This window comes from Carcharodon carcharias, chromosome 5 (genome assembly GCF_017639515.1).
Source record: "Carcharodon carcharias isolate sCarCar2 chromosome 5, sCarCar2.pri, whole genome shotgun sequence".
Lineage (NCBI taxonomy): Eukaryota > Metazoa > Chordata > Chondrichthyes > Lamniformes > Lamnidae > Carcharodon > Carcharodon carcharias.
This window is the reverse complement of record NC_054471.1, coordinates 148,664,419-148,678,999: the sequence shown is the minus strand read 5'-3', so window position 1 is coordinate 148,678,999 and position 14,581 is coordinate 148,664,419. Positions and strand designations below refer to the sequence as shown.

At 44.9% G+C, this 14,581-nt stretch overlaps 1 protein-coding gene across 1 annotated transcript; it reads right to left on the bottom strand.

Annotated features, from left to right (window-relative positions):
* Positions 1 to 10,003: 10,003 nt before the first annotated feature.
* LOC121278222 (DNA-directed RNA polymerase I subunit RPA12-like) lies at positions 10,004 to 10,715 on the bottom strand. The gene has a single exon (XM_041188438.1). The coding sequence runs from the start codon at positions 10,653 to 10,655 to the stop codon at positions 10,230 to 10,232; it is 426 nt and encodes a 141-aa protein (XP_041044372.1). The 5' UTR covers positions 10,656 to 10,715; the 3' UTR covers positions 10,004 to 10,229.
* Between the last annotated feature and the right edge of the window lie 3,866 nt (positions 10,716 to 14,581).

Here is a 14,581-nt window from a genome sequence, read left to right as displayed (position 1 = left end):
ACGTGTGCAGCCATTATTGCTTAATTAATGTACTACTGTTCTCAGCAGAGGCATTCAACCCTTTTTAGCCATACAGGTCACAGACATTCTCGCGTGTATTGGTCAACTGTCTGAAAAAAGGCACAATGTTTTTTACGAGGCTAAAAAAATAAAGGTTAATCCATATAGTAATTAAAACTCCATGAGGTGCTGATTATCTGTACAACAAAGAATGGGTTAACAAGACAGTTTCATCAGAAGTTAATGATTCACAAACTAGAAATGTCCAATTTAAACAAGCTAGAATTTCTGGAAGGAATTTACAGAGATCAATCTTCACCTATGTTAAAGATTAAACTTTTAAAGATCAACACTTTTGAGTACATAATGGCAATTTCACAATGCTATATAGCTTTGATTGTTTTAGTTGTTGCTATAATTGCTTATTTCCTCAATTGAACAGCAGTCTCCCTTTATTCAGGCTGTTAAACACTACATCACTACACTGAAGGAAGTCTTGCTCCAGAAAGCCTTAGTTCTTCAGCCAGAAGCTGTCAACATTGTGGATGGAATCGTCCCAGATTTGCACTAAGTGCAGTAGCTGGCGGGTAAAGCGACATTTTACCCGCCAGCCGCAAGGTGGCTTTTCAGGCCGTATTGTCCCAAACCCACCGCATTAATTGTGCATTCCTGGGATACATGCCATTTCAATGTCAAGCAGGCTTCAATTTGCCTGCCACACCATCACCTGCTTCATGACGCCAGGCACCACATTTAAAGTACAGCCGCACTTAGTGCTTCTAACTGAGGACTGCAATAAAAAAGACATGGCCCCGAAAGGCAAGATAGCTGCAGCCCTCAAGCATATTTTGGATGCCATGGATGCCCACTGTGATGTCCTCTACCCCCGCTCTGGCCACAGGAGGGGCAGCAACATTACCACTCCGGCTTGGCAGGCGATGGCAGTGGTGATCAGTGCCAATGTTGCAAGAAGAGGTTGGCCATCCAATGCAGATAGAGGATGAATGATCTCATTTGCACAGCCAGGGTAAGACAACCATTTCATCACTCTAAACTCACACACTCAAGCCCATCACACGTTCACTGGCATCTCACTGACTGTCAGCTCAAGGGACATCACCACCCATTCTCACACACATACCCTCACATGTCTATCTGGCCTCATCTCCTTTGGAGACTGCCTCCTCAGCCCTCACCATCTTGAGCCCACTTGCAAAGATCAACATGTGCCCTCACACACAGCCCGGGATGCCCTCCTTCCCCAGTACAATTCTCCTCTTGCAGCCTCTTCCATTGCCTGAGGACACTTCTCTCCCTTCCCCAAGCAAGCCCTTGCCCTGTAGCCATTGAAAAGCCACCACGTATGGCTGATCTGGTAAGCAGACATCTACCTGTGAACCCCCCCTAAAAGTGATGTGGTGCTGTCTGTGAAGCCTGGCGCTGATGGATGCGAGTGCTGACCGCAGCAAGGTAGGCAAACAAACCTCGAAGTCCCGAGCAAAGTGCAGGCTGCCAAGCGCATGCTGTTGTGAAACCTGCCGGCTTGTTTTGCCATTGATGTGGGCGGATGATCCAGCAGGGGTGTGGGGAAGGGGGGATGAGTCTGGTGGGCTGGCCTTATAATGATATGCTGATATATTACAGTTAGATTCCCGACATCTGATGGTGGGGAATGCAGCCTGCCATCGACGCGCTGATTGGATGGTCGCAAACTGGTTTCATGACATTATGAAACCAATTTTTGGCCTTCCCGCTATATCGTCCGCTCACTCCACCGCACACACCCAACGCCAGCGGGCATGGAAAATCCTGGCCTATATAATGTATATGGTCAAGGGAATTTTCCAATTGTTACCTAATTTTTCTTTGATAAATCTAAAATAGATGATGCCTGTCATGTGAATGCCATTATGCATCTATGATGCAGAACACACTGGATGAACGGAATTTCATGTAGGCCATGTAGGTGTCACCCGCCGGCTGGATAGCTGGTGAGAGCCCTGCGTGGCCTCTTTTAGGCAAGGCCAATCAGACACTTTTTAAAATTTATTTTCTCATGGGATGTGGGAGTTGCTGGCTAGGCCAGCATTTATGTCCAGCCCTAAAGGTGATGGTGGGCTGCCTTTTAGAACCATTGCAGCCTGTGTGGTTAACAAAGGTATGCTCACAGTGCTGTTAGGGAGTTACAGGATTTTGACCCGGTGACAGTGAAGAAATGATGATGTAGTTACAAGTTAGGATGGTGTATGGCTTGAGGAGGACTTGACAAGCGGTGGTGTTCCCATGCATCTGCTGCCCTTGTCCTTCTATTTGGTAGTGGTCATGGGTTTGGAAGGTGCTGCCTAAGGAGCCTTGGTGAATTCCTGCAGTGCATTTTGTAGATGGTACACACTGCTGCCACTGTGCATTGGTGGTGGAGGGAGTGAATTTTTAAGGTAGTGGATGGGATGCCAATCAAGCAGATTGCTTTGTCCTGGATGGTGTCAAGCTTCTTGAGTGTTGTTGGAGCTGTGGTCATCCAAGCAATTGGAGAGTATTGCAACACAGTACTCGCTTGTTCCTTGTAGATGGTGGGTAGGCTTTGGGGAGTCAGGAGGTAAGTTCCTCACTGCAGAATTCCCAGTGTCTGACCTGCGCTTGTAGCCACCTTATTTATATGGCTGGTCTGGTTCAGTTTCTGGTCAATAGTAACACCCAGAACGTTGATAGTGGGGAAATTCAGCAATGGTAATGCCATTGAATGTCATGGACGATGGTTAAATTATCCCTTGTGGGAGATAGATATTGCCTGGCATTTGTGTGACGCAAATGTTACTTACTACTTATCAGCCCAAGACTGAATGTTGTCCTGGTCTTGATGTGTATGAGCATGAACTGCTTCAGTATCAGAAGGGTTGCAAATGCAGCTGAATATTGTGCTATCATCACCCACTTCTGACTTTATGATGGAAGGAAGATCATTGATGAAGCAGCTGAACATGGTTGGGCCTAGGACACTACCCTGAGGAACTCCTGCAGTGATATCCTGGAACTGAGATGATTGACCTCCAACAATCACAACCATCTTCCCTTGTCCTAGGTATGACTCCAACCAGTGGAGTTTTCCCCCTGATTCCCATTGACTCCAGTTTACTAGGATTCCTTGATGCCACACTCAGTCAAATGCTGCCTTGATGTGAAGGGCCGTCACTCTAACCTCATCTCTTGAGTTGACTTAACTGGAAAGCAGTCAGCCTTTCCCAGAATCAAGGATCCCAAGGATGGAATTCCCACCTGCCGAGAGCTGCCAGCCAAACAGAGGCTGGCAGCTCTCTGCTTTTGAGCAGTGCTACAGGGAAGGCGGTGGCTGCTGCTGGCAATGCACTCACCTAAGGCCTAGGATGGCCAAGAGACCCAGACCACAGATGAGTGATGGCAGGAGAGGTACTGTTGGGTGGGGGTTGCAGTGGATGGGGGAGAGAGGTTGACAGCTAAGGCAGCAGGGTATTTCTCAGCAAGCCTCACCTCCCCCCGCTGCACCCACTCCCCTTCTTGATGCCGGGTCCCTTGATCTGGCACAGACTGCCACTGAATGAGGGAACCCCCTGTCATTCTGTTAGCAACTCTGACAGAGTTTGTTTGTTGTGGTCCCTGCACAGCGAGTCCCTTGCCCACCGTTGGGTGGGTGACTACCAGTGGTGGTAGGATGAAGCCCTTAAGTGTACATTAATACCCACTTCCATGCCTTAATTGGAGGTGGGGCATGAAAGCGATCCATGAGCCTTCCAACCACGGACTTACTCGGGGCAGAGGTGGGAAGGTGGCGAGGACCCCACCTGCCACCCTCCTGACTGACTAAATGCCCCCCACCACCAAACTCGCCACAGGAGAGGGTATTAAATCCCACCTGCTATCAGCATGACCCCGACAACTTTCTGCATTGAAATAAAACAAAAACTGAATAGAAAACATACAAACTTTACGATATTTATAATTAAAGATAACAAATACCCTGAAGTGATGACAAAGCAATAAACCATTCAGAATTTAATTTTGGGGTTCAGCCAATAGCTATAAAATGCTTAAGCCTCAATTTTTAAAGATTTGTTATTCACCTGAGTCCCCTTTATTCAATTTCTGCATTATAATCACTTCTGGACATCGAATAATCTATATTTAAAAGTCACGAGTTGACATGTAGATTACAGGAATTCTTTTTCATATCATTAGTTTATAGCTATTCTCAACTACAGAACTCTCCTATGGTAAAGCATGACGGCTGGAAATTCCAGTCCAGGGGAAGGAGCGGAATGCTATGATGTATTCTGTCGGGTGCACCAATTTGGCAGAAACATTTGGATCTGCTGGGGTTTCACCTCACATATTTACCCTCTCAGTTTACACACTAGGAGGGGGGAAAGTACTGTTCAGATCAACCTCCATTATATCCACAATTTTATAGCCATGTCTAGCATGTTTCTGAACTACTCTGGGATTTACACCCAGCTTGCCTTTAGTAGGGCCAGTAGAACCTATTCTATCTGAAAGCAGGTCCATCTTGGGGCAAAACAGGTAGATAATCAATTATGGAAGAATCAATTCGTATAAGACTGTTGCCTCTGCAAGGATTAAAGGTGCTTTTGGGCTTTTATCTTTGGTCTTTTGTTGAAGCAGCAAGTTGTTGCTCTCAATGGTGTGTCTGTTGCACCATCACAGGCACAGGGCACCTAACTGAATATTTAAATGACCCCGTCTCCAGCTGGCATTTTCACCCCATCTAAAGAGTTCATAGAAATTTTAGGCTAATAAATTAAATAATTTTTTTTTCAAAACCATGTAATTGTTCTGTATACTCAGTGAGGCCTCTACCTCCAGTTATTGAGTGTGATATGAACAAACATGGAAAATTCTGCAGATGGTAGAAACTAGAAAATAAAATACTGAAAAGCTCAGCAGGTTATCCAGTATCTGTGGAGAGAATAAGCAAGTTAATGTGTTGGATACGAACTCTACGATAAAAATTTATTTGTCCATTCTCTACAGATTCTGCCTGAGTGTTTGCAGAATTTTCCATTTGATTTACTGTGATATACTGCTCTGAATCCTGAATCCACAAATCATCCTGATTGCATCTCCTCTTGTGAAATGGCAATATGCAAACCTATTTGGAGCAATTATGCAAGTGAGGATTGAAAATAAGCTGACCTCAGCACATTAAGGGATATTATTTAGCCATCATAACATTGACCCCAGATTTACTCCTTTAAACAAACTGCATACTTTCTAACATTTCCTGACATGTTTTAGCAGATTTTAGATCAAACGTTAAATTTAAACTAACGAACACAAAATTCCAAATGTGCGTCCACAATCATTTTGTCCAAAACGGAAAGGGGCCTATGGTTCCTGGCCTGCTTTAAAATGGAAGCCCAATTAACTGTTCTTTAAAAGGCCATTGTTCATCGATTAGATTATTAATCAAGTGTCACATTTATCCTGTTTATAATCATTATACTGGTCTAGGTCAAAGGTTGTGTTAAAAAAAGGGTGGAGATTTTCTAAGTTATTGGCCCACACTCTGAGAGAGCTAACTTAGTTGCAATAACCATTTCCCCCCTGCAGCCCACAAGCCAAAGCACGAGTATGTCTCATCATTGTCTGTCATCACTTCTGTCACCATCAATCAAGCTGACTGTTTAACAGTCCAGTAGCTGAAGAAGATAAAAATGTATCTTAAGCCACCAACTTGTATGAGTCTACTCAGCTGAAGGCGTCATCTCAGCAATAACAGTATGTACTCAGGCAGCTTGCCCCCTTGTTCCAAAGTAATTAATGGGAGGGAAAATAAGGGCTAATGAACAGCTGAAGGCGAGAATTCACAGCTGCCACTAATGCTGCACTCAGTGCTCTTGTGCATAGCTTCACACACCCGGCAGCCTAGAAACCAGGCTCTCACCTGCCCAGCTTTGTTCCTCTCCAATGGGTCTGTTGACAAAACAGTGGAACATGCCAGTGCTAAGTATTAAACTGTTCCATCCATCATAGGGGTTGTTCTCTGGTTATAAATCATTTCATACAGTCCAGCTGCAGGCTGCATCACAAAGCTTTCTTTTTTTAAGAAAAGAACACATGAGGCTTGCTCTGCACTGCACCGACACCACACCTCGTGGTGTATGATATTAATAGGCTATTGACTAAATGTGTGCTGGGGTGGGGGGGATGCATGTGGCCCAGTCACTGCAATGCTCCTGAGGACTCTTCCATTGATCACATTCTTAATCCTGCAAGGCACAAGGTAGGCCTTTTATGTTTTAGTTTTAGAACAGACATCACACAAAATATCAGTGCAAACTATGTGGGCAATTACCTTAAATTCTTTCTATGGGTTCTTGGCACTTGACTAAATGCAACATGCAGCAGTGATATAAAATGAAGAAAGTACACAATATTTAATTATTTGTTTCATGAAAGGGTTTGATGCAAGTGGACATAAAATATTTCATTGCAATCTTCAGACAAGAGCAGGGGACTTCTCTGTGGCGTCCTGGCCAATATTTATCCTTCAACCACTGTCACTAAAAATAGATTATCTGGTCATTTCTGTCATTGCAGTTTGCTGTGTGCAAATTAGTTGCCAGAACATTGCAGAAGTACAAGATTGACCATGAGCAGTTTTTAAAGAATAAAGAAAAAGGCTTGCATTTACAAGCACTTTTCATAACCTCAGGATGTCCCAAAGTGACTTACAGTTAATGAAGTACATTTGAAGTGTAGTCACTGTTGTAAACATAGGAATGTTTTGAGGTGTTATAAAATGCCATAGAAATACAAGTTCATTCCCTTACTTATCTGGCATATATTCAGATACCACATGAACAACATGTACAGTGATTTAACCTGAACTGTAAATGTGTGTTAAAAATTCTCTTTTGAAAAAATATTAACATGACATACTTCAAAATACATTCCAGCATGGTCTTCAAAAGACGTAATGTTCTTTTTCCAAGAAAATTGATGAAACAAAATTTTATTCTGGGTAACTGTTGGTTAGTGTAACACTGGGAGAGCAGAATCAGTCAGCCATGTACCACAGAGGAGAGCTGGGAGGTAGATTCCACAGCTTCTTGGTTAATTCAATTTACATTTTATTAAGTGAAAATTTTCTGGAACAACATTGTTTTCCCTAGCAGCATATAAATTTCCATTAAAGTGTACTGGTGCATCTTTGTAAATTATGTCACGATGGTAGGCCAAAGGGTGAGGCTGACTTGTTCTATTCGATGGGAATGTCAGGGAGCAGAAAAAAACCTTCGTAAATTTTTATCTTCATATCCAAACTTATAAAGAATAGACCGAATTGAAATCAAAATTGGTCAGCTTAATTAAGGATCAAAAAGTTTGGCAAAATGAAGGAAGAAATCTATGGGCAGGATTTTTAGGTTGGCAGGTGGGCACGATTGGCAGGCCTGGGTGCAGCTGGGGAACGGACTGCCACCCGCGATCGGCCCCCGACCGCAATTTCACTCTGGCTGGCCAATTAACGGCCAGCAAGCATAAAATACACGCTGAAGTGCTCAGCACTCCTGGGGTGGGGGCGGGAGGAGGGCGGGTGCTGACGTAAGCACGGGCGCAGGGAAGCATTGAATGAAAGCTCCCTGAAGGCAGAGAGCTGAATCAGGGAGCTGAAGATTTTAAAAGCAACAAATAAAGTTTAAAATCTGGAAAAAAATGTCCACGCATCAGAATCAGTCACCTGAACATATGCATGATGAAAATTCTGTCCATACATTTTGGTTTTTTTGTTATTTAATAATGGAAACCTCATCCTGGCCTTGGATGAGGTTTCATCAAAAACACAAAGTCTGCCTGGCAGATTCGCCCAGCCGCCAACTGTAAAGGTTGGACGGACCATGAAAGATCAGGAAGAATTGGAACTTTGATATTTTTATCGGCACTTTCTAAGAAGTGTTCTTACTATGTCAGGTTAATATAATAGAGGATATTTTTTTTAAAATTCACTTAATTATTCCCCCTTCTTCCCTGAAATCATTGACACTGCTGGGATATGATTTCACTGACATTGTTCGTACTTATCAACATTGCAATTCAGATAAACGTATGCTACCACAGAGGGTGGAATCTTCCGGTCCGGCCAGTAGTGGGAAGTTTGGCGGGTAGGGGAACTTAATTAAAAATCAGATTCTCTACAGCAGGATCAACCTTAGGAATTAAGTTCTTGGGACTTTAAAGGCGAGTTAAAGGCGGGTCGAGCTTCCCAACAAACAGTGTCAGCAAGCCTATTTGCATGCATTAGCAAGTTTTGCATGCTCATTAAAAGGACACCTGGTCGGAATTAAGCTCCCCCTCGAAATTAAGTTCCCCGCCAGTGTGAAATTAGAATGTTCACTTTTACGACTGCACCTGGCAAGGTAGACTTCTTCCATGATTAACAGCGAGTTGCCATCACGTTGTCCTCTTTGGGGAGCATCTGTAAATGCCAACCTATGCTTCAGACCAGGTGATGGCAATGCAATTTGCATGCAAAATAACCAAGGATGGGAGGAAGGGTTAGCAGGGAAGGTGGAGCAGTGGCCGGGCAATAGTGGAAGGGATAATGCAGACTGCCCAGGCGCCCTTTAAAAATGGCGCTCGGACCTTTGACCCCATGAGGAAATGGCAGCGACGGTGACTTCCTGCCTGCCCTGCCACGAGAATCGGTGAGTTCCTCACAGATGCATATTTAATGAGCTGAATAGTGCAAGATCATTTGTGGTCAGCCTACTAGCCCAAGCCTCCCCCCCCCCACCCCCAGTGGAAATCACTCCCACTTCCACACCCACCAGCAAACTTAGATTCCAGAATGAAAGATTCCAGCCATTAAGACTATTCAAATGTGTGTGGGCACTGCAGCTATGCCCACACTAGTACTAATATAGACACAAAGCACTGTCCAATTGAAATTTTACAAGTTTTGGTGTCATACTTTTTTAAAGGTAAACATGTACAAAGTAACATTTAAATGATATTAAACAAAATGGTTATAAGATGGTAGCTGTCTTGTTCTGTGCCTCACATGGGGCAATGTGATGGAAAGTGCCTAATGGACCTACTACCTGGAAAATCAGGCACTAGGCATCTGAGGTCTACAACTCACTGATCTCAGTGTGCGCAACACATGCAGTGAGTACAGCAAGTGCTTGTGAGCAGGCCCTCCAAGTTCCAATCAAAGAAGATGACTGCTGCACATGAGCACTCCTAATGCACAATCTGATAGGCTGCAGATAGACCATATGTGGAAGAAGAAGTGGCCATTCAGATTTTTTTTTTAAAGTGACCATCTATGCCTTTACCACCACCTACCATCCTTATCCTCAGCACTGAACCCCGCAGTTGTTCCTTATGATCACTCATCCTAGGTCCAGAGCCATTGACTGCTAGCCCATAAGACATCATGAGACCTGCCTGGAGCCCAAGAAAATAAGGCAAATTGTCTGACCATGCTTTATCTGATCAGTTCAGTTTGTCTGTACCTCTAGTGCCTGTACAATTACTGTCTCCTTTGTGTTATATCATAGGTAGTGGAGGGTCCGCAGTTTCGTTAATGGCTAGTCACCCTGTACATGGGATTGTTCCCAAGACTAATCTGAATCCTTCCCGTCAAAGCATTAATTGGATATATGAGTCCTGGACAAGGAGCAAACGTTTGGTTGACAAGTGCCTCTATGCTCCAGACATTTCATTGTGTATTTGATCTGCCTGAGTGACAGTTCTGACTGCAGCTCACTATGTCAGCAGATCCCTGCAGAGAGACAGAACTTAGTGAGTGCAAAGGTGTGTGCTTACAGAAAAAGTTAATGTAAAGGATTATAAGGAACATGAAATGATCTGTTGTGTTGGAATCAGAAATATTTTTAAGTTCTCGTGCAAACAGCAATACACCCTTATTTTTGTCCACAGATTTAACTTGCTTCTATATATATTTATTTGTTGTATTGAGAAATTGGAGGTTTAGGGATGGAAACATTAGGCAAAATTTAATGCCCTCCCCTCATTTATTTACATAATCTGCAACTGAATATCGTACAGGGCTGGGGGTGGTGGGGTGGAGAAAGAGAGAGCGAGCCCTCGCCCTGCAATCGGCCCACTAGTTGCAAGAAGTAATGCACATTCCGACCGCACTCACAGCCCAGCTGCCACCATGTCCCATCTAACAGTCAGTCTCAGAAGCTTCATGCTGGAGCGAGGCACCATCAAACCAGCTCCTTTAAACCAGTCCAAGCTCCTGCCACACACTTTGAGCTCTCCTGCGATTTGGAGTCCTCCTTTTCTTGGTACCTGCAATTCATGCACGTGTAGAACACAGTCTGCCCTTCATCTGCTGAGCGGGTCTGCCGTGTGTGATACACCATCCCGTCGTGTCCACAGCGCGAGCACTTCCGGTCCACCACAGGTCCTTTCAGTTCTCCTTCCTCAACCGCAGCTGCCATGTTTAACTGCATAACTTCTGGATTGTTAAACACCATCTCCGAGCAGACCTCGGTTCCTTCAAACATGTGAATACTGATTTGGAAATCACACTTGCGACACACGACGTACTCCTCAAGGCCAGGCAGTGGCAGGATCGTTCCGCACTCAGGGCAGAAATCCGGGTCAGACTGGAAGCAAGAATCAGCCATGGTACTTCTTCGGCCTGCGACTCAGGCGCTGGGCCCAGAAATAGGAAACATCGCCCCCTCCCTCCTACGGCGAGTTTGGTGACAGGGGTCTTTAATCAGGTGGGAAGTTGACGAGAGGGGATCCTACCAGCTTCCCACCACTGCCCCAACTAAGTCTGTGACAGGAAAGCCTGTGGTCAGCCTTCCTGACTGTCGTCAATTGGAGGCACTCAAGTGGGCAATTATTGCCCATTTAAAGTAGGTGGGGGACTAGCCAATGCAGAAGCTTGAGAAGCAAGCTCTGTCAGGGTTGTTTGTGGGCTCTAGGGCATGTCCCTCAATTAAAGGCACTCAAGGGATCCGGCATCAGGATAGTGGGGCTTCCCACTGAGAGCTACCCTCCTGCCTTTGCTATCGATCCCCTCCCTTGCAATCTCCCCCGTGAACCCCCTCCTGCCAACACTCAGCTGTGCCTGGGTCCATCACTGGTCCTCGGCCATTGGTGTGTTTGGTATGAACAGTCTCCCAGGTTATATGGAATTTGGTGCTGGAATAAGTGGTGCTAGTTTGGTGCTAGTTCTGTCGAAGGGTCATGAGGACTCGAAACGTCAACTCTTTTCTTCTCCGCCGATGCTGCCAGACCTGCTGAGTTTTTCCAGGTAATTCTGTTTTTGTCCCAGGTTATATGCACTGCCAAGCAATGAAGAGCAGCCGGCCTTTGATTGGCTGACATCTCTCGGTGGGTGGGACTTTCACCCTAGAGTCCTTGATTCGGGGAAGGCCCGCCACTGCCCAGTTAAGTGCCTGATGGACGGTTAATTAAGTGAGCCTTCCCAAAAAGAGGCGACACGGGGCTCTCTCTTGCTCTCTAGCCCGCAGGCGAGACCCTTGTTGCCTCCATTATATCACCCGTTTTGTCTTCCAGTTTGGTCTTCTTCCATGTGAGAAATCAGGGGCATATAATGGGCAAATCCATACTTTATTTGTTATCATTTCATATTAAAAGGACAGATTTTTAACTCTGAGGCATGCCACATTCATTTATTACTTGTATTTGCTCCAGCTTTTAAGAGGATTGAGCCTCTTTGTGGAGTCTTCTTTTTGCAATAAGCATTAGTAGAAAGTGTTGAGAGATAGCCCAAACTCTAAGACTGACATCCACACAAGTAGACTTGGTAGCAATCGGAAGCTTATTCCTCCACAACTCTACTCCTGACCCCCATCCCCCACTATTCCATCATACCCTAGCTACATTGCTAAAGCCAATTGGAGCTCATATTACACCACGTGTGATCAGTTCTTTTGACACAGGCCTGGGTGAAATCTTTCAATTTTTTACTTTTCTGGATATCAGGTTTGTCAGTGGTGCATCCTAGGTATAGATAGCCTACTGTTAGGGATAAATTATGTCCCGTTGGTGAGATACTAGAGAGCCGTGGGCATCAATAAACTGAAACCCAACAGGCAATTTTTTAAAAATTCATTCATGGGATGTGGGCATAAATGGTTAGCCCAGCATTTTTATTGCCCATCTCGAATTGCCCTTGAGAAAGTGCTGGTGAGCTGCACTCTTGAAGCACTGCAGTCCATGGGCAGACTTTTATGTTGAACGTGCGGGCACATGCCTGACCTGGAATCATGTGAAATTGCACGAGAAGATGTCGGGCACATGCCCTGACGCCATCGCGCTTGCACGCAACTTATGTTGATGGGAGCACGCAGGAGTCGGAAGCGTGCCCACTGACAATTAAGGAGCCAATTGCCAGTGATTTTACTGGCCCGTCTACTTTTACGGTTGGCGGCCAGGCCAATCAGCCAGGCGGCCTTCACATTTTCACTACAAACTTCGTCCAGGCTGGGTTGAAACATCCAGGGTTAAATAAAATAAGATATTTGAGGGATGAAATGCTATGTGGTCTGCTTGAAATTGCAGTATGGACACAGTTTGCAGCAGTTTATTGAGCTCATTTCATTTTTACAGTACTGCAACTCCCTGAGGGATAGCGCCAGCCACACCTTCACTTCTCTTGGCGCCTGCGCTCTTCCCGCCCACCCCTGGCAGTGCCGAGCCTTGCTCAGCGCATGTTTCATGCTGGGTGCCAGCGTGAAATTGTGGTCAGGGGCTGATCCTGGCCAGAAGCGCATATCGCATCTGCTTCTAGCCCTGCTGATCACACATGCCCAACGGGCGCAAGATTCAGGCCCATGTGGTGTAGGTACACCCACAGTGCTGTTAGGGAGGGAGTTCCAGGATATTAATCCAGCAACAGTGAAGGAACGACAATATATTTCAAAGTCAGGATGCTGTGTGACTTGGAGGGGAACTTCCAGGTGGTGGTGTTCCCTTGTATCTGCTGCCCTTGTCCTTCTAGTTGGTAACAGTCATGGGTTTGGAAGGTCCTATCTAAGGAGCCTTGGTGAGATACTGCAGTGCAGCTTGAAGATGGTACACACTGCTGCCATTGTGCATTGGCGGTGGAGGGAGTGAAAGTTTGTGGATCTGGTGCCAGTCAAGCAGGCTGCTTTTTCTCAGATGGTGTCAAGCTTCTTTGGTGTTGTGGGATCTGCACTCATCCAGGCAAGTGGAGAGTATTCCATCACAATCCTAACTTGTGCCTTGTAGATGGTGAATGTCATAATAATAGCTGATTGTGGTAGTAGACTCCAGTAATTGATACTATACTGTACCATATGGGGGTCACCTGATCTGGGGGCTGAAGATCAGATAGCTCATGTTGGAACCTGTCTTGATAGGATTCTGTTACTGCAGGTAAGTGCTCATGTTAGGAAAATGTGTTATCAATAAAGTTAGCTCAGCTACAATGTCGACAGCCTGGGTGTATCTTCGAAACAAAAAACAAGAGAGTGGACAGGCTTTGGTCAGGAGGTGAGTTACTCACTGGAGGATTAGCCTCTGACCTGCTCTTGTAGCCACAGTATTTATATGGCAAGTCCAGTTCAATTTCTGGTCATTGGTAACCCCAGGATGTTGATGGTGGGGGATTCAGTGATGCCAATGCCATCGAATGGTGATTAGAGAAGGTGGATAGAAAAAGGGGAATCAATGATATAACCGGAGTAGACAAATTTGGATAAATCTGGAAAGTGTTACATTGATAGTGAAATGCACTTTAGAGATTACGCCTTAATGTGCAAGTCATCATTCACTGTACTAACTGTGGAGAGTTACTAGTTTTTCATCAGGATAACATGAAACAAATGTATATTCAGCAGTTATACAAGAAAACATAATGTTACCAGTAATCCTGAAGCGGAATAATCACCCATCATCTGACATCTTATTTGTTATTATTACAGTCTTACTATACAGAGTGACTCAAGTACTGGCCGACAACTTGAGCAGATAATGAAGTACATTTTTTGACAAGGTAGTGTTTACTCTGGCGGAGAAATATGTTTCACTGATCATCTGCACCACCGCATGCTTTTACTTGCAACTTGAGAAATGTAAGAAGAGGCCCTTTCGTACTAGGGTTTCATGGACAAAACTTGGAAGAATGGGACAATATTTAATCTCACTGTTGGGAATATTGCTACTTTCTATATCCACACATTGATCATGATCTAAAGTCTGGTACACCTCACGTCCTCTGCTTGTGACATCAGATACAAGGTGCAGAGAATTTCTGCAGTTCAGTGTAGATCCACCCAGGTGTTCAACAAGGAGAGGAAGAGAACAGGGTTTTCAGGTATGTTTTGACCAACTATTTAAGCTACCATCCTGCAGACAATTAGAGACATTCTAGTTATAGTCAGCACTCAGTGCTGCTGGAACTATTCTCTTCATTTGAGCTCAGCAGGCGTCATTGCCGAGCTAGGCCAGGTGATTCCTCTCTCAGGGAATGGAGGGAGGGGAGTTTGTCAGTTTTGGCTAAAAGCTGACACTGCAGTCAAGCTTTGCTTAAAGGAAACATCGACACCAAAGG

Excerpts from the sequence above, each read along its gene's own strand:
- LOC121278222 (XM_041188438.1), bottom strand. The coding sequence starts at position 10,655 with ATGGCTGATTCTTGCTTCCAGTCTGACCCGGATTTCTGCCCTGAGTGC.